The sequence below is a fragment of the Rhineura floridana genome, chromosome 4 (assembly GCF_030035675.1).
Source record: "Rhineura floridana isolate rRhiFlo1 chromosome 4, rRhiFlo1.hap2, whole genome shotgun sequence".
NCBI classification, from domain to species: Eukaryota; Metazoa; Chordata; class Lepidosauria; order Squamata; family Rhineuridae; genus Rhineura; species Rhineura floridana.
Window position 1 is genome coordinate 148,257,422 of NC_084483.1, and position 24,709 is coordinate 148,282,130.

Below are 24,709 nucleotides of genomic sequence, written 5' to 3' on the forward strand. Positions count from 1 at the left end.
ACAGTCATTAACCCAAATGGAGACAATAGTCCAGAAATCAGAAGAAGGCTAGAACTGGGGAGGGCAGCTATGAGAGAACTAGAAAAGGTCCTCAAATGTAAAGATTTATCACTGAACACTAAAGTCAGGATCATTCAGACCATGGTATTTCCAATCTCTATGTATGGATGCGAAAGTTGGACAGTGAAAAAAGCAGATAAGAGAAAAATAAACTCATTTGAAATGTGGTGTTGGAGGAGAGTTTTGTGCATACCATGGACTGCGAAGAAGACAAATAATTGGTTGTTAGAACAAATTAAACCAGAACTAGCACTAGAAGCTAAGGTGATGAAATTGAGGTTATCATACTTTGGACATGAGAAGACATGATTCCCTAGAAAAAGACAATAAAGACAATAATGCTGGGAAAAACAGCAGGGAGTAGAAAAAGAGGAAGGCCAAACAAGAGATGGATTGATTCCATAAAGGAAGCCACAGACCTGAACTTACAAAATCTGAACAGGGTGGTTCATGACAGATGCTATTGGAGGTCGCTGATTCACAGGGTCTCCATAAGTCATAATCGACTTGAAGGCACATAACAACAACAATGGCAGGGCTTCCAAAACTATGGTCTGTGGACCACCTGTTGTCCATGAGCTTCATTTAGGTGGTCTGCAGTATGTCTGTGAAAAACAGCAGAAGCAGCAGATGTGAACAGCAGGCACAGTGACTGCTTCGTCATTATTAAAATCCGGTGGTCTGCCCAGAAGATGAGTGGGATGGACTGGAAGTGAAGGAGGGAGGGAGGCATTTGAAAGGGGAGGAGAGGATTAGCAGCAAAGTTAAAGGGAGACTAGAATTAAGACTTTGGTATTCATTCAGTTAAAAATCCTGCCACATCTAGAATGGTACATTACAATTGCTATTATAAGCAGAAAAATCCTTGCGTGGTCTGCTAAGACCCTTAGCAATTTTCATGTGGCCCATGGGGAGGGGGGAACCACTGAGAACCACTGGGAACCACCGGTCCACAGTGCAATGTATGGCATGGGTGTATTTCCAGAAAGTAAAGGCACAGCTGCATTGTAGTACTGTGAAAATCTAAATGGATATCTGATCTAAGTTAAAGTATGAAAAACACGGTAAGAGCAAGTTAATGCTAATGTTGTTTCTACAGTGCCATGAATGTACATTGGTGTTTGCAAAAGCCTCCACCTAGAAGTTGACCAGTAGTTGTGTCAGAAGGAACTATGAGAGAGGTTTGGAGAGTGGAGATACACAAGAGGGCCTTTTAGGTTGTGCCACCCACCCCCAATTATGGAATGCTCTGCCCAGTTAGGCCCACTTGACACTAGCATTACCATCTTTATCATGCTAGGTTAAGACCTTCTTCTACTCTCAGGCATTTAAAGATGTGTGACAGGCTAATTATATTATCACTCGATTAGTAATTGTAAATTGATTTTATGTATTTTTGATGTTGTATATTTATTGTTTGTTTAAATTGTTGTTTTGTTTGAGTTTTACAGAGCAATCCAACTCTGGGGAAGCAGGCGTAAATTGTGCTGGAGCAAGAGAAGCCAACATAAAGTTCTGCCATATCGAAATGCCATCCAGGAGCCTCTGGGTTGGCTGAACGGTGCCTCAGCTGGGACTGCACACAGGGGCTAGAAAGTAAAAGCCTGCTCTCCCAAATACCCCTACCAGGGAGTAAGCCCTCTCCATTGACTTCTGTTGCAATTATTTTCTTAGACCAATCTTTTTCCAGCATAACTTTTGCCTGGATTGGGACCTGGAGGAGCACTCCAAACACAAGTTGGATGTGGCCTAAGTTCCCTCACCTTGGCCCCTTCCCTGACATCTCCCCTTTTGGGGGCTTACACTGGGTCCACTTGTGCTGGTCTCAACTGAGTCAGGCTGAGGGACTTAAGACACTGGTGTAGTTCAGCTGAGCCGGGACCCAGCCAGCTCAGCTGGAGATCCACCGCATCCAACTCCCCTCAGCCCAACGTAAATGCCAGTTGGATTGCACCCTTAATTTCTTCTGTATCATTTGAATTTTGTAAGTTGCATTGGGACTATTTTGGAAGCAAGCTTTCAAGTACTACAGTTCATCTTCAGCTTGACCCTAAACATGTTTACTCTGTGTTAACTTACACTGAGTTCACTGGGACTTACTCCCAGGTGAGTAGCAACAAAATAAGTATTGAAGAAGGACTGATGTTAGCTAAAGTCCACAGCTATACAGAACAAAGGAGATTGTAGCAAACATAACCACATTCATTCTGCAGTAGGTCAATAAAATTGCCAATATTTAGGAATTGCATGAGGAATTCATTTCATAAAAGCCCTCCAGAGGCAAAGCAGTAAACATTAAATACATCACATTTGGAAAATATAGCAACTAAAATCAGGGTCTGGATCTTCATTTCCATCCAAATATCACAGAACATGAAGCACAATTAATAGCAATTAGATAGACCTTTTACTGGACAAAAGACATGTTCACATTCACCTTCAGTTTTGTATAGATCTATCCAGAGAAAATTCGGGCATTGAACCAATTGATATTTATGTGGCTGATATATTCAATAATTTGCCTTCCTCAGAGGAAGTTCGAGCCTGCATATTTTGCAGAAACATTGTGAGACTTTGAGATGGATTATAATTACTGGGATTAAGCAGATATGAGGATTTCAATTTATTTTCGAATATTGTATTTTAATGGCATTGGTAAATTTTGGTTTTACTAGATTATTGCTGCATGCCCCAAATATTTGGGGGGAGAGTAAATTTTAAAATTTGAAAACCACAAACAAAGCAAGAGAGCATCCAGAGCACAAGATAACAATTAGAAAGTCAGATAATCTCTGATAGAACTCCAGCAAAAATTGAAGGGGATTGTGGATCCGACAACTTAATTATATAAATAATTTGAACTCTGTCTGTTTATATAATATTTTTGTAAGCCGTCACACATCGTGGCAGGGCGCAGCAGCAGGACAGAAGGCAACCAAGGCGAGGGTGTGAGGAAAGCAAGGATGGCAGGCGGGTGAGTGAGCGGGCGTCAGTGGCAGGCAAGTGGGCATCAGTAACAACAACATGGGAGGCAGGTAAGCAGTTGAGGTAGGGGAGCAGCAGTAGCTTGGCCTGGCAGAAGGCCAGTAAGTGGCCTAAATGGGGCTGGGGCAAGTGCTTTGGGGGCCTTTGGGGAGTTGCCAGGGGGTGGAAGCTTTGGGGAGTTGCCTGGGGATTGGTGGGGGACATTATCCCTGTGTGGTGTGTTTGTGATTCCTTGTGTATGTGTTTGAGGATGCCTGGGGTGTGTGTATATGTGTGTTTGGGTGTCCCTGGGGCGGGGGGTTGAGAGTCCGTGTGTGTGTGTTGGTTTGGCATGCAAAGCGTGCAGGGGCAAAGTCCCTAGTCCAAAGTATATTATTCTGCCTACTGAAATGATGCACTCTGAGAATCAAAATAGTTGGAAGGGGCCTATAAGGGGCCTATGCAGGAATTCAACTTAAAGCATACCTGATAGGTGGCTGTCCAGGTGCTTCTTGAATGCCTCCAGTATTAGAGAGTCCACTAGGTAATTGGTTCCATTGTCATACTACTCTAACAATTAGGAAGTTTTTCCTGATATTCTGTCAAAATCTGGCTTCCTACAATTTGAGACCATTATTCCATGTCCTGCACTCTGGGATGATTGAGAGGAGATCCTTGCCCTCCTCTGTGCGGTAACCTTTCAAGTACTTGAAGAGTGCTTTCATATCTCCCCTCCGTCTTCTCAAGGCTAAACATGCCCAGTTTTTTCAGTTTCTCCTCATAAAGTTTTGTTTCCAGTCCCCTGATTATCCTTGTTGCCCTCCTCTGAACCTGTTATCTTATGCCCATAGAAGTGAATGTGGAACCTACATATGTAAATCAAGGCAGGTACCTGTGAATAATACATCTCCCAGATCTCTGAATATGATGACTTGTTAAGATAAGAGGTGGAGTCACATGGCATAATCTTGCTATGAACAGCGTTTTGAGCATCCCTACAGGAGCCAGCAGTGGATGCTGGTGCATTATGTCTACTACAGCACATCCCTGCCAAGCAAAAAAATTAAGTTTTCCCAAAATCTGAAAGCCACACTCTTTCCACTCACATCCTTCCATTTGAACTTAGAGAGGCTCCTGGATATATTTCTATCAATCTCCCCTTCTCTAGCTGATCAGCTCTCTACACTGTTCAACCAAGCACAATGCAAAATCCAAAGAAACCATGTGAAAAAATAGTATTTTCCCAAGGCTTTAGTCTCCTAAGAACTGGCATCTTGGCTGGGTCCTCCATCCCCACTTTCCTTTTATTGTAATGGCAATCTAGCCAATCAGAAATTAACATACAGCCACAGACGAACATGGGTTTTGGCCATGGAAGCCTTATCAGAATCGTCCATATGCGCTAAGCATGGGCAAAGTTGTTTTCTTGAAGGCCACACCAATATGACAGCAGAAGGGTTCTTGGAGCCAGGTAGCAGGGGTGTGTTTGCTTCTATGAGCAGCCTTGTTTGCTTCTTTTCTTTCACTGACCTGCCATTCTGTGAGTGAGCACCACTGGGGACGCTGCGAGTTTCTTGTATGTAAAATAAATCATTTTTACTCATACCATTCATGTTTTTAATGCATGGAACATGGGGAGATTTGAATCCGAAATATCTTCCACATTATGGATTTTGGATCCTATCTTTCTTTCATCATGGCAGTGGACCTGGAGTTCCCAGGTGGTCTCCTATTCTGACATTGGCCAGACCCACTTATCAATTTCAGTAATGTCACTGTTTTTCTTGTGCCTTCAAAATCGTATCCCTGGAACATGAACAGTGATGATCACATTATCGACAGATGTTGAACAGAGAATGTAAGTTTTGTCATGTAAGAAAGTATCCGGATGTTTTAGGGGAGCAGTTAGCTTCTTTGATACAAGAGAGACTATGTAATTGGTGCATTGCTAACTGGTTATTAAACTAGTCAAAACCACTTTCTAGAAAAACACTGGGCTGTATTAGATTAAACAAAGCTTCATTTTAAATAGGGTTTATTAGAGGCTGAAACTCAATAGGTGTTTTCCGTTTTAAAGCTCAGCTCAAAAGTGAGAAATATAGAGAAGTATCTCTGAGCATGCACAGAGTGTTTCTGTTTCACTACGTTGTAACCACAACCAGTGTCCACGCTAGTTTTCTACATGTAAGTTTTTTAATGTGAAGTTGAACACCATTCAAATACTGAAGCCCCTCATGCACTGAAGTCCCCCATGTAGTGGTGATAGTTTAGCAATAGATACTTGGGTTTGTGTACAGGCTCACTGACTCCAGGAGAAGCCTGCCTGTGTGGTCTGAAAGGACTAGTGGCAGCTCTGTAGAAAGTTCAATGGCTTTTTCTCTTGTGATTTGACAAATCTGGCAGCAAGCAAAGACATGGCATATATCTCTTTTACTTTGACCACTAGAGACTCTGAGTTTTTGTGTTAGTTTATCTAACAATGCTTCATTCCAAACCAGCTTATATAGTTTATCTAACAATGCTTCATTCCAAACCAGCTTATACCAATATTCTTGGTCCTTCCAAAAATGTGCCACTGTGAAATAAGCCGCATGTAGTAAATGTGTAATCAATGATGTATTTTGCATCTGAATAATCATCTATGAACAAATAAATTTATTCTTAACTAAAGGGCTTAAGACAATGACTTCCAAATCCAAGATTTAAAATTTACAGTATTTGTCATATTTTAGCTTTGCACCCAGTTTAGTTCCAGCTAAACACTCTTCAAATTTTGCATCCATTTCCTGGCTCTGGGCTTCAGTGAACAAAGTCTTCCAGTCACCCACAACACCTGTATGGGAACAATGAAAAATGAATTACACTAGTTATGCTTTCCTATATAGAGGTTCAGACCAGATTTTGGAATGTATTTGTCTGTTTGATTGATTGATTTTACATTTATATCCCACCTTTCCCCCAAGGAGTTCAAGATGATGTACCAACATGGTTCTCCCACTCCCAATTTTATTCTCATAAGAATCCTGTAAGGTAGGTTAGGCTGAGAGGCAGTGACTGGCCCAAGGTCACTCAGTAAGCTTCATGGCTGAGTGGGGATTTGAACGCTGGTCCCAGTCCAACACTCTAACCACTGTACCAATATTGAAACAAAGGAGTGTATTGTCCTAATTGACATGCTTTAAGGCTGCGATCCTGTGCACACTTTCTTGGGAGTAAGCCAACTAAGGCGTTTACTAACATGCATCAGATTGGGGCTATGTGGAGATGTGAAGGCCAGGAGGAGGAATGACAGAAAAAATGAGGTTTATATGTATGCACATGTGTACAATTAGAAACTTTTTCAAATATTTTCATCTGATTTAACTTTATATTGTTATTTTTATTATATTATTATTAAAAAGAAGCATAAGCCTTTTTTCCAATGGAAGCCTAGGAGATTTTGTAGAATTTTTAAAAATACGCACTTCATTATATATTTTCTCCTTTACAATGGTCAGTGACATGTTTTTAAGGCAAGATTTAAAAAATATTGTTTTAGCTGCCTTGGAATGCACCAGCTAACCCTTCTAATAGTTATATCAGAAAATATTAGGTAATTGTAATTTCTGAATACTGTAAACATATAAAACTCTCAAATCATCTTGCCTGCTTCAAATATCTCTTTTGCAGCATGTGAAAGAAACTAGTCTATATTTTGGAAATATAAAATCACCAAATCAAGAAACAAGCAAACATGAGAAACCTCACTTACCTGAGAGGAAGCTCCATTGAATTCAACAGTTAAGTTCAACTAATTTATTGTTCAATCCTATGCTTTTTTACTCAGAAATAAGTCCCAAAAGGACTTACATCCAGGTAAATGTGACTTTGTTGTTATATGCCTTCAAGTCAATTACGGCTTATGGCAACCCTATGAATCTTTTGGATATATTCATAGGGTTTTCATGGTAAGAGGTATTCAGAGGTATAACTATGAAAACCTAATTTGGGCTATGTGTATATTTAAAACATTAAATGTGCAAACTCTTCAGGACCAGAAGTCTTTCCTGTTCTAATTATAGCAAAAGAACCAGAAAGATCTTACAGAGATTTTTTTCAGGGTTGCCTGTGCATTTGAAATTTGGTTCTTTATGTGTAATTAGAGTGAAGAAGATAGAAATGGAGTAAAACTATTTCCTAGACATTGACAAAACATAAATATCAGGTTTTGGTTTTTTTACTATAAATGCCACCACCAAAGGGTTCTTATGTTACTGAAACAAACAAAATCCAAATCGAAAGTTCAAGGCATAAAATCAGTAGTACCTTTCCTGAAAAGAATAGGAGCAAATTGACCATGTGTTTCTTGGGATTTATTGCTCATTGCTTGGAAAGGAGTGTTGTCTGCAATAGCGTTAAGCGTCTCATCAGACAGAGGCAGTTCATAAAAGTCAGCTATTTGCTTCACTCCTTCATAAAGATTCTGGAAAATAATAATAAAGTTAGTTATGACTTCATAAATATATTTGGTACTTTATGAAATTTTCTTAGTTAGAAGCTGTCCTGAGACTCAAGGATTGGGCAGGCTAGAAATCTGAGTAAATGTACTTACAAAGGTATGTGCTTTAACAATGCTGATGTAAAAAAATAGGTACAGAGTGAAAGAAAGTACATAACTTGGAATGTTGGGTGATAAATGGGATGGTTAAAGAAGATGAATCCACATCTAATCTAAAGGTTAGATGCAAGGCCCCATAATTTAATTTTCTGTTTGTTTATGTAACTTAGATTAACACTATTACTGATAATTTTAAATAAATAACCTAAGTCCCAACTTAACTGGAAAATGCACACACACACACACACAAAGTGTAGGCTTGTGAATTATCACACCCAAAGACTTAATCTTATTGGTATATTGGTGTAGACAGGAGAACATAGAGCAGGGCCTTTGGTGAAGACCAGAGAATGGGCAGGTTTATTGTGGCCTTAATTGTTCCAATGAAATATGATAAAAGGGGACAGTATTATAACAGTCAAAACTACTAATTAGCCAGGAGAAGAAAATAAATGTTTATCTGTCATGTATCTCTTATTTGAAACTGGAAAATGCAAATATATATTTTTAGAATTAAGTAAGAACTTGCACAGAGTAGGCCAGGGCAGCTGGATGTGACCCACGGGGACTCCCCTCACTTCTCAGCAGCACAATTTGTCCTTTTAAAACCTCCAACTAGAGCCGGTGGGAAGTTTTTAAATCCTAAATCTAGCATGAGGGGGCTGTTAGAGGAATTTACAGGTCGGGGAGGTCACCATTCTTGCCTAAAATACCTCCTGCTCTATATTTTTGTAGGGAAAAACCCTCCTATAGACCCTTGTTGATAGGAAGCATCTCCCATAGCAATTGTCATAATTATGAATGTGTAACATTATTATTTCAATTTCTAAGAATGCTCACTTGTTTCAGCTCTTCATATGTGATGAGCATGATATTTTCTTCATCCATATGTCGGTCCCAAGCAAGAGCATGGTCAAAGTAGGATTTCCAACCAACTGAAATGAGATATAAACAGTATGTTTCAAATTACAAAGTGACATCTATTTCAGTTTATGGGAAAAGCTCTACATATCATACAACAAAAACTGAACAATTTGTTCATTCAGTTTGACTCAAGACTGGCCAACACAGGACCCATTTTCATGACATGTAAAAACTATACACAAATCATGATGAAGAGATGGCAAAAGGATGGCTAAATTCGCTCTACAAATGGGTGATAAGTCTGGCTAGCCACCATTATCTGAATGAAATCTTGTCAATGGCATATGGATTTCATAAGCCTCTTCTGTTTGGCCAATTTTGTGCTGTTTAATGGTCCTTTTAATTAACACACTGGGCAGTATCCAATTAACTCATTCCATCGGCGCAAGGATTTCTGCCTGCACAACAGAACTTACCTGTTTTCTCCCTGCGTGTGCCCTGTAGCTCCAGAGGGTTGGGGGGCTCCCCAGAACAGATTTAGGGGGAAACACAAGAGGAGAAGATGGCAGAGAAGTTCTGTTGTGCAAGCAGAGATCCATGAGCTGACAGAACAGGTTAGTTGGATACCACCCACTTTAACTACTTATTTGCTGCATTAAGGATAGAAAGAAACAGAAATTTTCTATTCTTCCAAAGGATGTGATAGCAGTCTTACAATCCTGCATTAGTCAGTGTACATTTCCATCTAAACTGACTACCTGAGGACCATTCAGAATTTCAAACAGAATATCATATGTACCATTTCCCCTAAACACATTGTTAGAAAGAAAGGGGAGATGGGGTTTAAATTACCTGCTGGTCCTTTGAGAGTGCTATTGAAGTATTTAAAACAGAAGTGGGGAACTAGTTGCATGCCAGATATTACCAAATTACTGTACTGCTCCCGTTGTCTCTGACATCACTGACCATGCTGGCTGTGGCTGACGGAAGCTGGACAGCTTCTAGAGCAGTCTTTCCCAAACTGGGTCCCCAGATGTTGTTGGACTACAACTCCCATCAGTCCCAACCAGTGTGGCCCATGGTCAAGAATGATGGGAATTGTAGTTCAGCAACATCTGCAGACCCAAAGATTGGAAAAGGCTGTTAGAGGATGCCAGATTCACCACCGCCTACTTAACCATTATGTACAAAGTAGTGATATAGAAATGGTTACTAATTTACGTTTTGTTGTTATGTGCCTCCAAGTCGACTGCGACTTATGGCAACCCTATGAATCAGTGACCTCCAAGAGCATCTGTCATGAACCACCCTGTTCAGATCTTGTAAGTTCAGGTCTGTGGCTTCCTTTATGGAATCAATCCATCTCTTGTTTGGCCTTCCTCTTTTTCTACTTCCTTCTGTTTTTCCCAGCATTATTATCTTTTCTAATGAACCATGTCTTCCCATTATGTGTCCAAAGTATGATAACCTCAGTTTCATCATTTTAGCTTCTAGTGATAGTTCTGGTTTGATTTGTTCTAACACCCAATTATTTGCCTTTTTTGCAGTCATGGTATCCGCAAAGCTCTTCTCCAACACCACATTTCAAATGCGTTGATTTTTCTCTTATCAGCTTTTTTCACTGTCCAACTTTCACATCCATACATAGAGATCGGAAATACCATGGTCTGAATGATCCTGACTTTAGTGTTCAGTGATACATCTTTACATTTGAGGACCTTTTCTAGTTCTCTCACAATTGCCCTCCCCAGTCCTAGCCTTCTTCTGATTTCTTGACTATTGTCTCCATTTTGGTTAATGATTGTGCCAAGATATTGATAATCCTTGACAAGTTCAATGTCGTCATTGTCAACTGTAAAGTTACATAAATCTTCTGTTGTCATTACTTTAGTCTTTTTGACGTTCAGCTGTAGTCCTGCTTTTGTGCTTTCCTCTTTAACTTTCATCAGCATTCATTTCAAATCATTACTGGTTTCTGCTAGTAGTATGGTATCGTCTGCATATCTTAAATTATTGATATTTCTCCCTCCAATTTTCACACCTCCTTCTTCTTGGTCCAATCCTGCTTTCCTATGATATGTTCTGCGTATAGATTAAATAAATAGGGTGATAAAATACACCCCTGTCTTACACCCTTTCCGATGGGGAATAAATCGGTTTTTCCATATTCTGTCCTTACAGTAGCCTCTTGTGCAGAGTATAGGTTGTGCATCAGGACAATCAGGTGCTGTGGCACCCCCATTTCTTTTAAAGTATTCCATAGTTTTTCATGATCTACACAGTCAAAGGCTTTGCTGTAATCTATAAAGCACAGGGTGATTTTCTTCTAAAATTCCTTGCTCTGTTCCATTATCCAACGTATATTTGCGTTATGATCTCTGGTACCTCTTCCCTTTCTAAATCCAGCTTGGACGTCTGGCATTTCTCGCTCCATATATGGCAAGAGCCTTTGTTGTAGAATCTTGAGCATTACTTTACTTGCATGGGATATTAAGGCAATAGTTCGATAATTACTGCATTCCCTAGGATCCCTTTTCTTTGGAAGTGGGATATATATGGAACGCTTCCAGTCTGTGGGCCATTGTTTAGTTTTCCATATTTCCTGACAGATTTTAGTCAAAATTTGGACTGATTCAGTCTCAGTAGCTTGTAGCAACTCTATTGGTATGCCGTCTATTCCTGGTGATTTGTTTCTTCCAAGTATTTTAAGAGCAGCTTTCACCTCACATTCTAAAATTTCTGATTCTTCATCATATGGTTCCTTCGTGAATGAATCTGTTATCCTGGCATCTCTTTTATAGAGGTCTTCAGTGTATTGCTTCCATCTTCCTTTTATTTCACCTCGGTCAGTCAGTGTGTTCCCCTGTTGATTATTCAACATCCCTACTTGTGGTTTAAATTTCCCTTTCATTTCTCTAATCTTTTGGAATAGGGCTCTTGTTCTTCCCCTTTTGTTGTCCTGTTTCTGTACAGTAACTATTGTAATAGTTCTCTTTGTCCCTGTACTAGTCGCTGTATTGTTGCATTTAGGGTTCTGACTGTGTTTCTGTCTCCTTTTGCTTTTGCTTTCCTTCTCTCTTTAACCATTTGAAGAGTTTCTTCAGTCATCCACTGGAGTCTTTCTCTCTTTTTAACTAGAGGTATTGTCTTTTTGCATTCTTCTCTGATAACGTCTCTGACTTCATTCCATAGTTCTTCTGGTTCTCTGTCAACTAAGTTTAAAGCCTCAAACCGGTTCCTTATTTGATCTTTATATGCTTCTGGGATGTTATTTAAATTGTATTTTGGCATTATGATTGCTTTGTTGGTCTTCTTTAGCTTTACTCTGATTTTCGATACGACCAGTTCATGATCTGTACCGCAGTCTGCTCCTGGTTTTTGCAGAAAGTATGGAACTTCTCCACCTTCTGCTACCAATTATATAATCAATTTGATTCCTATATTGACCATTTGGTGATGTCCACTTGTATAGTCGTCTTTTCGGTTGTTCAAAAAATGTGTTCGCAAGAAACAAATTATTGGCTTCACAGAATTCAATAAGTCTTTCTCCTGCTTCGTTTCTGTCTCCTAGGCCCCATTTCCCCACAATTCCTAATTCTTCTCTGTTCCCTACTTTTGCATTCCAATCCCCCAAGATTATCATCATATCTTGTTTTGGTGTGTGATCAATTTCTTCCTGTACTTCTGCATAAAATCTCTCCAATTTCTCTTCTTCTGCATTTGCCGTTGGAGCATAGACTTGGATGATGGTTGATAGGTTTCCCATTTAATCTCATTGATATCACTCGCTCAGACCTTGCGTTGTAGCTCCTAATTGCTCTTGCTACATCACTTCTCACTATTAAAGCAACCCCATTTCTTCTTAATTTCTCATTTCCTGCATTAAATATTTTGTAGTTGCCTGATTGAAAATGTCCCATTCCAGTCCATTTTAGTTCGCTCACACCAAGTAACGTTGATGCGTTCCATTTCTTGCTTGACAATTTCTAACTTTCCCTGGTTCATGCTTCTCACATTCCATGTTCCTATTGTGTGTGTCGTACAACTCTGGACTCTCCTTTCGCATCTGTGCGCATCAGCCTCTGGGCTTCCTTTCGGCTTTGACCCAGCTGTGTCATTAGTCACAGCGCTACTCGTACTTGTCCTTTGTTCTTCCCCAGTAGCTCGGTGAGTGCCTTCTGACCTGGGGGGGGTCTCATCTTCCAGCACTATCTCGTGTTGCATTTTGGATACTCTGTTCATAGGGTTTTCATGGTAAGAGATATTCAGAGGTGGTTTACCATTGCCTTCCTCTGAGTTTGGATGCATCTTAGTCTGGTGTTTCAGCTTTGACCATTCCGCCTTGGGTGCTCCTGCTAGGAGTCTAGCCTCTTGGTCTAGACTCCTGACGGCATTGCTCTCAGCTTCTTCAACACACTCAAACCCCCTCACCACGTTAAGGTGCGTATCCGAAGAGGACTAATTTACTTACTTCTACAAAAAAAAGCGATAGACTTTTTTTTTTTTGTAGAACTAATTTACTTACTTCTACAAAAAAAACAGTCTATCGCTTTTTACTGGGGGGGGGAGTATTACTCCTGTCCTTATCAGGGACTGTTTTAAGAAAAAGAATGTGTGACATCGCTATGATGACTAAACTAATCTGTTACTTTTATGCAAGGGAAATCAGATTATGTCAGAGAATAGATTTATTGAAAAATGGACAGTATTTGCCATATTCTGGAATGATAAATGTAAGGATAACATTTGCCTTTATTCTATTTTTTCATTAATATTAAGTGAATTTGGGTTAGTTAGCTACTTCAGTAACATGAATTTGTACATTATGTATGGTTAATACATTAACAGGAAGTAACTATATGTACTTATAAAAATAGATTATTGTTAATCTCTTAGGATTAGTTTTATTTACTTATTTGTTCCTTCATTTATTTATTTATATCCCACCCTTCCTCTCAGGAGGAGCCCATACTCAAACTTTGTATGATATTTAATTTTGACTTTATTCGGAAGGGGGTTATATATGCATACCTTAATTTTATAATGACACAGGCACACAGTAATCTAGATCCAACCGGCAGGTCACACCCTGAACTCCCCCATCCCCAAGTGGGCAACTGAGTCAGATCATTGGCCCATCTTGCCCAGATGTGTCTACCCTGACTGGCTCTCCAGGGTTTCAGACTCAGGTCTTTCCCATCTCTACTTGGAGATGCTGGGGACTGAACCGGGAGCTTACTGCATGCAAAACAGGTGCTTTACCACTAAGCTGCATCCCTGGTGTAGGTGCCTTGACCATTGAGGGAACAGAAAGAAGGGGGGAAGTGTCTTTTACCATGTTTGGCTTATCTTCAGAGGTTTTTTTAACTGTTGCCTTTCATAGCAATGTACATAATACTTTGTCTTCTGATAATAATTGGTCTAAAACATCCTGGACTAACATGTACATACAGAAGAGAGCAGAGAGTACAGCCAGAGCCTTGCTTGCTGAATTGTTGTTCTTGTTTGTTTTTACAGTTGTCCCTATTGTTGAGACCAATGGGCATGTATCAGTTTCAGTGTCTTGAAATCAACAGTGTGAGAAAACAGACATGGTTATGACTATTTAGAATTGCTGTTTATTCAGATCTTAAAACATAGTTAGGGATGGAAAGATCTGTCAGTTTTGGTTCTTTCCAGGTTTTCATTTTTCTAGTCTTAAATTCTGTTCTCCACATTTCCACATCAACTGGTGAATTTAAAAAAATTCTCCAGCATTTTAGTGTGAATTTCTCCTGGTAAACACATTTTTGCAGGCAGTTTTGACTCATGTACACATTTTAGCAAGCAATTTCTCATCATATAATGCATTTTTGTATGTTATTTTCAGTAATATATTCATTTTTATGCACACTTTCACCTGACAGATGCATTTTTATAAACATTGGCTGGCGAACTGCATTGCACAATTCAAGTAAGTGTGAATTGCAAAGGATGGCTGTGTTTCGGTTCTCATATGGTTTATAACAGATGCTATTGGAGGTCGCTGATTCATAGGGTCGCCATAAGTTGTAATCCACCTGAAGGCATATAACAACAACAGTAATTGTTTCAGAAAGCGTGAATTTGACATATTCAGCTTGAAATACAAACTGAATCAAATTTCTCGCCCATCCCTACATAGGATATAAGGCGGTACTTAGTGTAGCCATCCTGATGTCTTGAGCAAAGCTCTGCAGAAGTATGTTCAGGATTGACTAATCTCAGCTAAGAAACATGGAAACCATCATATATAAATAATGGACACCTGTTTGTATTCAACATGATAAAACTTTTTCAAATTACTTGACTCCCTCCTTTTCGGGAGGGCAATTTCTCAGTGTGAGATTCCAGTTATTCCTGTCATCTTATTGTCTCCTAATGATGTAAGTCAGAGTAACAGTGCAATCCAACTGATGGGTAGCTGGCAGGAGGGGAGCCAACGGGAAGCTCCATAGCATCAACTTGCCACTCAGGAGCCGCCGGCCCAGCTGAATGGATGCTCTGTTGGGAGCCATGTGTGGGACAGCCAGCTCCCACAAATAGGTCTACTGGTGACTCAGTACTCCTCGTAGACCACCATAATTATTTTTCCCCACCAGCGTTCTTGCCAGTGGAAATCTCGTGTGGAGCGGGATCTGGGAGAGCACTCTGAGGAGGACATGGATGTCACATACATCCCCTCCATGGCTCGCCCCCAGCCATACCCCCATAATGCCCCATTTTGGGGGCTACCACCAGCTTCCACTTGCTCTCTGTCCACTGGGCTGGCCAACCCTGGTGGACCCCCAGCGGCGTTGGCATGCTCCTGGCACGGCTGCAGCTCAGCCAGGACAGGGGCTTCTGTTGGCAGAGCCTGGAGGCTCCGGGAGCCTGCCAGCTCAACTAGGAGTCTGCTTCATCCAACCTCTCACCAGCCTGGCGCAAAATCAAGTTGGATTGTGCCCTAAAACACTTTTGGGGAGATTTCATGCTAGGTAGAATTTGGGAGTTCTAGACCATTGAAATATAGAAGGTCAAAGCTTCTAAAATAATATACCTTCACCACTCATGAACTTTTGAAAAAAATCATCCCAGGAGCTGGCATTTGGAAGGACAGGGTTTTTGTTATAAAAATGGTAATAGGATACAGCAGCATCTTTGGGATTTCGTAATATTACCAGCATCTATTAAAAACAAAAAGGATATATTAGATTTTGTTGTTTAAAGCAACTATTGATATCCAGTGATGTGAACTTTTAAATACTGAAAGTAATGTCTCCGTGCAAACTAAAACTGGAATGTTGAAAATGTCTAACCTGCTCGTGCCTTAAAATATTTTCCATTCCTGCCCATCCCAGCTAAAACGGTGGGGTGAGGAGAAGTTTAGTGGAGTAAATGTCTGTTCCAATAACATTTCATCATGGAGAGATGAGAGGAATAGAGTTTGCTTCATATTTGGGATCTAAGGGATTACCCTGTTTGGGTCCCAGGTAAGACTGAATACCTATTCTGAAAGAAAAGAGAGGCCAGGGAGGTTCTCTACTATATGCTGTGGTTTGGCTCATGTGACAAAACTATGCTGCCCCCCCCCTATCTAGGAAATGGTTCTGGGGAGGGGCTTACCTCACACAGATTACAGAGAAAGGAGCACCTTCCAGTTACATTGAGAATACAGTGGTTTAGATCACATAGTTTTACATAAGTCCCATTGAAATCAATGAGGTTAGTTACTACTAATGGGCAGACCAATCCAACTCATGGGAAGCCAGCGGAAGGGGTGCCAGCAGAGGAGGAGCTGGTGGGAAGGTTTGTGGCATGCAATTGCCATTTGGGAGCCTCCAGGCCAGCTGAACACAGCCTCAGCCAGCAGCTGCGCACAGGACCAGAAAGTAAAAGCTGGCTCTCAAGAACACCCCTGCCAGGGAGTAAGTGCTTCCCATAGACTTCCATTGTAATTAATTTCTTAGACTGACCTTTTTCTCAGTGCAACTTTGGCCTGAATTGTGACTCGCAAGAGTGCTCCGAACAGGAGTTGGATGTTGCATACATCCCCCCCTTGGCCCCTCCTCCAACATGCCCCTGGAATGCCCCTTTTCCAGGCCTTACATCAGCTTCTGCCAGCACCTGCTGAGCTGGGCTTCCCTGGTAGACCCCCAAAAGGGCCCCAGCTCTGCCAGGGCTGGGCCAGGCTGAGCCAGGACCCCACCATATCCAACTTCCCTCAGCCCAACATACATATGAGTTGGAATGTGCCCTTAGACTGCAATCCAAAGCTTTCTCCCCCACCAGTGAGGCTTTTTGGAGCAGCAGAGTCATCACCAATCTGCAGCCCTGTAGTGCACAGTGGCTAGAGCTGAAGGTGAGGGGGCAGTAAGATCACTGTAGCAGCTTGGTTAAGACACACAAATTAAGAATTCAGTATTGTACTTAAATGCCATCATGCAATGCTATTAGACTATAATAGTAGTAATGAAACTAGACACTGACCTTCACCTTATTCTCAATAAAAGATTTGGGAATGTTATCATAATGGAGATGAGTACAATAAACACGAGGAGAAGGCTGGTTTTTCATGTCCTAGAATGACAATTAGAAAGGCGTGTTAATCTAACCTTTAATGCCTTTATGCTACAATCCAATATATGTCTACTCAGAAGTAAGCTCCATTGGGTTCGATGAGACTTACTCCCATGTAAATGTGTATTGCAGCCTTAGTCATTAAAGGGCTTTTAATCAATTAATCAAGTGATTGACCAGTCTAAACAATCCATATTGTATATTTATTCAAATATTTATATTTTTCACAAAGACTAATAAAATTATTTTAAAAAATTTCTTCATTCATAGATGTACAGGAATAATGGGGAAAAAATGGACTGTCTTCAAATCGATTCCAACTTATGGCAACCCTATGAATAGAGTTTTCATGGTAAGCAGTATTCAGAGGGGGTTTACCATTGCCTCCCTCTGAGGCTGAGAGGCAGTGACTGGCCCAAGGTCCCCAGTGAGCTTCATGGCTGTGTGCGGATTCGAATCCTGGTCTCCCAGGCTGTAGCCCAGCACCTTAACCACTAGGATTTTCACCAGCTAGGATTTTCAGAGTAATAGCTGTGTTAGCTTTTTATAGCAAAAATAACAATGAGTTTGGTGGCACTTTAAAGGCTAAAACATGGAATTTTGTGGACTCCAACGACCCATTTCATCAGATGCATGAAGTGTTATACCAAGTTGTAGGCACATATATACACAGTTGGGGGAGGCTATAAAAAGTGAGGTCAGAAAAAAATGAAATGCAGAAAGTACATACTAATAATTCACTGTTCTTGAAATACCTCTATTAAGTACATAATTATTTCCTGCAAGGAGCTCAAGATGGCATTAGGTGGTTCTCCCTCCCCCTTTTAATATCACAACAATCCTGTGAGGTCAATCAGGTTAAGAGATAGTGACTGGTTCAAGGTCACCTAGAGAGCTAAGTGGGGTATGACCTGGATCTCTTTGCTCCTAGTCCAATACTCATCAGAACATCAGAAGAGCCCTGCTGGATCAGAACAAAGGTCCATTTAACCCAGTATCCTCTTTTCACACTGGCCAATCAGAAGCATATGGGAAGTCCACAAGCAAGACCTCAGTGCAGCAGCCTGCTCCCCAGTTGTAATTCCCATCAACTAGTGTTCAGAGGCATACCAGTATGCTTATTAATAGCAATGTTTCACTTCTTTCTTTAGGAATGACATTGACTAATACCATGTCTTCCATGGAACATAACATTAGTAACAGGAACAGTGGTGCTTCTCCTGGCTTCCCTCTCATTAATACAGTTGCCAACCTCCTAATCTAACCTAAACCCATTTACTGCAATTCATTTTTTTCTTTTGGTGACAGTGGTAAGATTCCAATGCCCACACAGCGTGTGTCTGTAAGCATTGCTCCATTCTCTTCAGTTGAGAGGCAACTCCACCTAAGCATTCTTTCCCACTGTCCAAGGCACAAATTAGAACACACATTAGAACACACATCTGGCTCTGGACTGGGGCAGCTACATGGAAGTATATTCTATTGAAATCAATGGTGCTTCCAAGTAAAGTGCTTAGTACTGAAGGGCAAATTATATTTTCTTGCATCTTAAGGGTCCATAATATATTTTCTGTGTTTATTTGACAACAGAATTGGCTTCAATATTCAAGGAATCTAACTGTATGAAAGTTACACAATCACATATAACAGCTGAAAAGTGTTTGCCTTCTCTGTGGTACACTGTAAAAGTAACACATTTAAACACCGATAATTTGCTAGATAAACTTGGAAATCATGCAAACCTGAACTTTTGTGGGGGGTCCAAATTCCAGCATTTGGAAGTTTTCTGGAGGTGGTAAATCCTTGGAACTTGGAACTGCGGCTATCATGTCATTTACAATTTTGAGTGCCCAGTTAGTACCTGCAACATAAAGGCAAATGAGACACATATGGATTCCAGAAGCATAAGCTGCATAATCAAGAGCACAGTTCTGTTCATTTAAGACAGAGAACTTAAGTGATCTTAACAGGCCTAATTGTCTTAGCACTTTGCATTAACTCTGTCACCATTTTGCTCTCAGTATTTAGTATCTACCAGCAAGTAAATTACAGTAATATCTCAGTTAACAAAGTAGATGCTTTCCTGGACATTACTTCTTTACAGAAACTTTGGTACCAGAGGTAGGAACATGGAAAGAATGGGGATAGGTTCCTACATCTGCTCATAGATGGTAGGGGCAGTTTCAACAGGGGCTTTAAAGGATGCCTACCTGGCACCCAGTCACTCCCCCCCTTCCCACTCCCCTCCTTTTCCTCCTCTGAATGTATTGGATCCTTCCCTCCCCAGCCCTGGAAGAAAGCAAGAGATCTCTTGAATGCAAAGCAAACACACAGGCTTATCAGTTTCACCCTAGCAAATCAAGGGCACAGGCTTATCAGTTTATTGATGGCAAAGCAAAGACAGAGACTGCTCAGTTTCAGGTTAAAGCAAAGGCACAGGCTTGAACATTTATCCTTAGCAAAGCAAATCTAGTCAGTTTCATCTTTTAAAAAGCCTACCTTAAAAGAAGCTTCATTCCTGGAGGATTTGTTAACTGAATTATTACTATACTTAGGTCCCGAACAGTTGAAAGACCACTTCCTTCCCTATAGACTCCGTTGGATGTTAAGATCAGCAGCAAAAGCTTGGTAGTTCCACTGCCCTCATAAATTCGGAGGGTGGCAGCCTGAGAGAGGGCATTCTCTGTAACAGCCCCTAAGCTATGGAATTCCCACCTCACAGAGATGTGCCTGCAATCTTCCTTATGTAGTTTTTGTCTTATATTGAAGACACCATTCTTTACCCTGGTCTTGACACCTGAGATAAGTGTTTTTATCTCTATTTTATATTGTTTTAACTGAAATAATAATAAGGTTATCCCAATAGCTTCCAAATTTGTAATATCCTGCTAAACGTAAGGTATCCAATACTCACAGATTTATGTAATGCCACTAAAATGGTTTCAATGGATTGTATCTAATGCTAGTCCTACGGCGTAGACCCACTGAAATTAGTAGACATGACTAACTTAGGTTCATTAATTACAATGGGTCAACTCTGAGTAGAACTTAGCTGGCTACAACCCAATATTTTATAGTACAGAAAGGCTAGTTCTCACTTAGGTGCTAAATGTGTCACTGGGCTGCAACCCTTTAGGTAGGACTATGGATCTGAATTTATTTCCTTTTCCTATATATCCAAATTATATTTGAATTGATATGATTCTGATATAATTCTGTGATCTCTGGAGTTGACTGGCCTGAGTCTGACCGAAAGTCAGATGTTTCCAAATCTGCCTGCCAGATGGCTCCACAGGAAATTGAATTTGGAATTTCTGCTCATTGTGCAGTGGTTCACACATCCCACAAAACCATCGTTTGGCATTTTGTAGATAAGCAGGGAGGAATCTTGAGATTCTGTGCTCTTTCTTCACCCTCATGTGTCCTAATCCCCGTCTCTGAAGAGGAAAACCATAGTTTGCCATTTCACCCAAATCAGTATGAAACAAGAATATTCTTTCCCAAGTAGTCATTTTCAGCTTGTTAAGGTGTTCAGGACTTTCCTACACATCCCCAAAGTTAATACTTGAAGAGGAGAGTTAAGCCTTTTTGCTCAAGAATATGTGACTGATTTGTAATTTGACTGTTTTTTCCTGAACTTTGCAAGAAAGGGCCTGCTAAAGAGCTTCTGAATTAGAATAAAGCCTACTTCACCTGATGCATGGTTGATCCAGTAAGGGAAGAAAACTCAATATAAAATGGCATGTTACCCGATTGTGGATGCACGGAAGAACATTGTGTGGGTGGGATTTTTCATATTCTTTATGATGTTTCGCTGGGTGCCATTTATTGTCACACCCCTAGGGTTGCCATATCCCAGTTGCACAAATCCAAGCAGATTGATTTGCATATTATGTAAATTATTTGCTAATTATGCAAATTAAGCATATTAATTGTTGCATGGTCTAGTCATTTTGTTTTTGTGCCTAGTAATTGCCACCAAAAACTGGGGGAGGATGTGAGGAATCTTTTCTTTAAACAAACTTGCATTTTCAGCCTTAAATGCCTGGACTCTAGTTCCAACACTATGAAATTTATTTATCGAGAGGATTTATATCCTGCCTTTCCACTGTTAAAAACAGCTCAGGGCAGCTTACAAACACAGTAAAAGCAATACAAATACACAATCAATATAAAAACATAACAAAACACAAAACAGAAACAAACATAAAACAAGTCAATGCAGCAGTATAAAAATCCAGCATAAAACAAAAAGCCAGCAAAGCATCAATTAAAATAAGTTTGCTTTTATATCTTGTGTATGTTCAGAGGAGGGAGCGTTTGGTGGATTGAAACCCCTTTCTTCCATCCTCCATGATGGCAGGCAGACATTCCCATTACAGTCACCACTTAAGACACATACCCTGAGACACAGAGGCAATTGAGATGACACCTGCTTCTCCTTGCTGACTCAACCAGAAAGTCTGTGGCAGAGCTGCATGTGTAGATTAAGTAAGCATGCAGTTTTCTAAACTGCTAGATTCTGCATATGCAGCAGGCAGACTAAAATTATTGATTTTCTCAGGACAGCTGTGGTATCCTTCATTGGCTAAGAACAATGGAAGGTGGGAATAGGGTAATTTCTCACAAAATGGGCAGAAAACTGCCTCCACATTTTGCCTTGTATCTCTGGATCCAAAATGGCCGCTAGAGACTTGCTTTTTTTAAAAAAAATGAAAGCTGGGAATCTGGCCCACCTAATGGCCTAAGTGGGCACTGGGTAGCATGGCTAGAATCCAGGTAAAACCTGACTAACCAGGCAATATGGCAATGCTACACACCTCCTATTTCCATTTGTTTCCATCAGAATGCGACCTGCTTTTTTCTTCTAGCTGAACATATGTTCAGCAATGGATAACCAAATCCTTTCCCTTTCAATTTTAATTATAGCACAGTGGGGAGGACAGCCTGGCTGGGAGTCCAGAGTCTGTGAGTTCAAATCCCTGCTCGTGTCTCCTGGGTGTCAAGGGCCAGCTAAAGATCACCTCCACAGTGAGTGGCTTAGGGGTTACATGCCCTGCCACCTATGCAGCGTGGGCAAGCTGCACAGTCCCAAGGAGCCCAGTCACTCCCCAGCTGGCAGTTGCGGACAAGGAAGGGGCTGGCTTGTGCAGCTGGGGCAAGTTGAGCAGGCCCTAGCCAGCTGAGGAGGACTAGCCTCAGAGGGAGGCAATGGTAAACCCCCTCTGAATACCATTTACCATGAAATCCCTATTCATAGGGTAGCCATAAGTAAGGATCGACTTGAAGGCAGTCCATTTCCATTTCATAAAAATTAGATACTCACCACATTTTGGATAAGCCACTATCAGTATATCATCCTTCCTAGCTTCCATGGTTTCCAGTGCTTCAAAGGTCTTGGCACTACAAAGGCGATTAGGATATAACACTCCTCGGAAAGTAAACAGCAGCTCTTCATTCTCATTCTCTTGATTGGCAGCAAAAAAATTATCTATGAGTTCCACGAAACTGCTCTTTTTCTGGGCCATGTTATGCTTGCTGGCTGCCTCCGTCTCGTTGCCTTCTCTTTTAAAAGGCACATTCAGCTTTGCGTGACCAGATGAGAGGTGAGAGTCTTGCAGGCTACGTTCTTGCCCAATAAAAGGATATTGCAAAATAGGAAGCAATTCTGAATCACAAGAGTTCTCACGCTAAAGTGTCATATATGCCTTTAACTTGTAAACTTAAACTGAATTTACGGCTTCAGGAATTAAGAATTACTTAATCTTTTAGTGGCTGGGCGGGAACCTTTCTGGGGGGGTGGGATCATCTGGGGAAAAGATTGCATCACTAGCTAGAGGCCCTTGCAGGGGTAGAAAAACAGGTTGAAACCATACAGTAAGATTAAAGAGCTCCTTTCTCTTTCAAGAATGGTAGTAATATAGTAGAGCATCAAGGTTTATTATAATGTGCAGCTAGACACATTTTGCTCATTGTCAAAAATGTGTGCAGTTGAAGTAAGTTTTTGTGCAGTTGGGCATATGGGATTTAATAAACAGCTAGGTAGTTTCTTTAAAAAGAAATGTATGAGAAAAGATTAAAAGAAATAGAAAATGAAAATAAATAATGGTTCATTTAACATTTTCATAATTTTATATTAATAGTATATTATTGGACTAATTACTTGACTAGTTCAGGGGTGGGCAGTGTGCTGGCTACTTGTGCAGCAGAAAAAAAGCATAGAATAAACCCTCTAGAGCCTTCCCTATTTTAGGATTCTTTGGAAAACTAGGTAACATGAACTTTAAAAGGTTTAAAAATCTGGGCATTTTTCATTTGTTCTAGAACTTGAAAGTGTTTCAAACATGTTGACATGCAGTAAAATCAGATATTTTGAGGCTCTTTTTACTTTTGTTTTTAATGTTTTTTTAAGTCACTTTGAGTTCACCTTTTTGGAAAAAGGCAACTAATAAATATAATAAATAATGATAAATCTTTTACAGCTCAATCATGTGCATGTTTACTTGGAAGTGAGTCCCACTGTGTACAGTAAGCCTTATGCACTAGTAAATTAGTAAGTTAATTTTTCTTGCATATTTCTATTTGTATATTTTTTCCATTTTGTTTTATTAAGCTTATTAAGTAGATCCACACAATACATTTAAAGCACATCCAGTGCATAACTTCTCCTAAAGAATCCTGGGAAGTGTAGTTTCCCCCTCACAGTTATAGTTACCACCACCCTTAACAAACAACAGTTCCCATGATTCTGTGGTGCGATTCATGTGCTTCAAATATGTGTTGAGTGTGCTTTAAATGAATTGTGTGGATCTGCATAAGGTATGATGTGCATTCATTAGGGAACTGAAAAGAACATTCTAAAAGTTTTTTTAAAAACAGGAAGGGTTGTAGCTCAGTGGTAAGTCATATGCTTTGCATGCAAAGGTCCAAAATTCAATTTTTGGAAAAGACTATTGCCTGGAATCCTGGAGACCCAATACTAGTCCATGTCATCAGTACTGAGGTAGATGGTAGCAAGTGGCCTGAGTCGGTATAAGTTAGATTCCTTTGTTCCTAAAAGTGGAAAGAGACCCAAGGGTCACAGTGACTCCAACATTTATTTATGTATTTTATTTACAATATTTATATACCGCTTTATTATAAAAAAAACCTCAGTGGTTTGCAGAAGGAATTAAAACAATAAAATAATTGGCAAACAGTTAAAGACAGGTATTTAAAAACATTCAAAATAATAAAACCAACAATGAGTTAAAAAACACAATAGTTTTTACCTGCCTGGGTAGGCTTTCATAAACAAAAATGTTTTTAGCAGGTGCTGAAAAGAGTACAATTAATAATAATAATAATACAATTTTATTTCTAGGCCGCCTATCTGGCCGAATTAACAGCCACTCTAGGCGGCGTACATAGACTAAAATATAACATAGAGTAAAATATAACATATAATACAAAACAACAATAAGTATACTCAATCCAAACCTACCCCCATCATACAAAAATTTAAACTAAATTAGACAGAGGTCTCGAATGCCTGCCTAAAAAACCATGTTTTCAGTTCTCGGCGGAAGCCTGTCAGGGAGGGGCCATGGCGGAGATCATAAGGCAGAGAGTTCCAGAGGGCAGGGGCCACAATTGAAAATGCCCTCT

At 40.3% G+C, this 24,709-nt stretch overlaps 1 protein-coding gene across 1 annotated transcript; it reads right to left on the reverse strand.

Annotated features, from left to right (window-relative positions):
* Positions 1-5,198: 5,198 nt before the first annotated feature.
* Positions 5,199-22,836, reverse strand: LOC133383647 (sulfotransferase 6B1-like). The gene is made up of 7 exons (XM_061624726.1): positions 22,389-22,836; positions 18,805-18,923; positions 16,973-17,062; positions 15,543-15,669; positions 8,462-8,556; positions 7,330-7,486; positions 5,199-5,857 (listed from the first exon to the last, which is right to left on the reverse strand). The coding sequence occupies exons 1-7, from the start codon at positions 22,588-22,590 to the stop codon at positions 5,727-5,729; spliced, it is 921 nt and encodes a 306-aa protein (XP_061480710.1). The 5' UTR covers positions 22,591-22,836; the 3' UTR covers positions 5,199-5,726.
* Between the last annotated feature and the right edge of the window lie 1,873 nt (positions 22,837-24,709).

What these genes read in the sequence shown, in the direction of transcription:
- LOC133383647 (XM_061624726.1), bottom strand. Translation starts at nt 22,590, where the DNA reads ATGGCCCAGAAAAAGAGCAGTTTCGTGGAACTCATAGATAATTTTTTT. An exon ending in TTATTGAGAATAAGGTGAAG is followed by an intron (nt 15,670 to 16,972) that starts GTCAGTGTCTAG and finishes TGTTTTTAATAG; the next exon opens with ATGCTGGTAATATTACGAAA. An exon ending in CATATGAAGAGCTGAAACAA is followed by an intron (nt 7,487 to 8,461) that starts GTGAGCATTCTT and finishes ATTATTTTCCAG; the next exon opens with AATCTTTATGAAGGAGTGAA.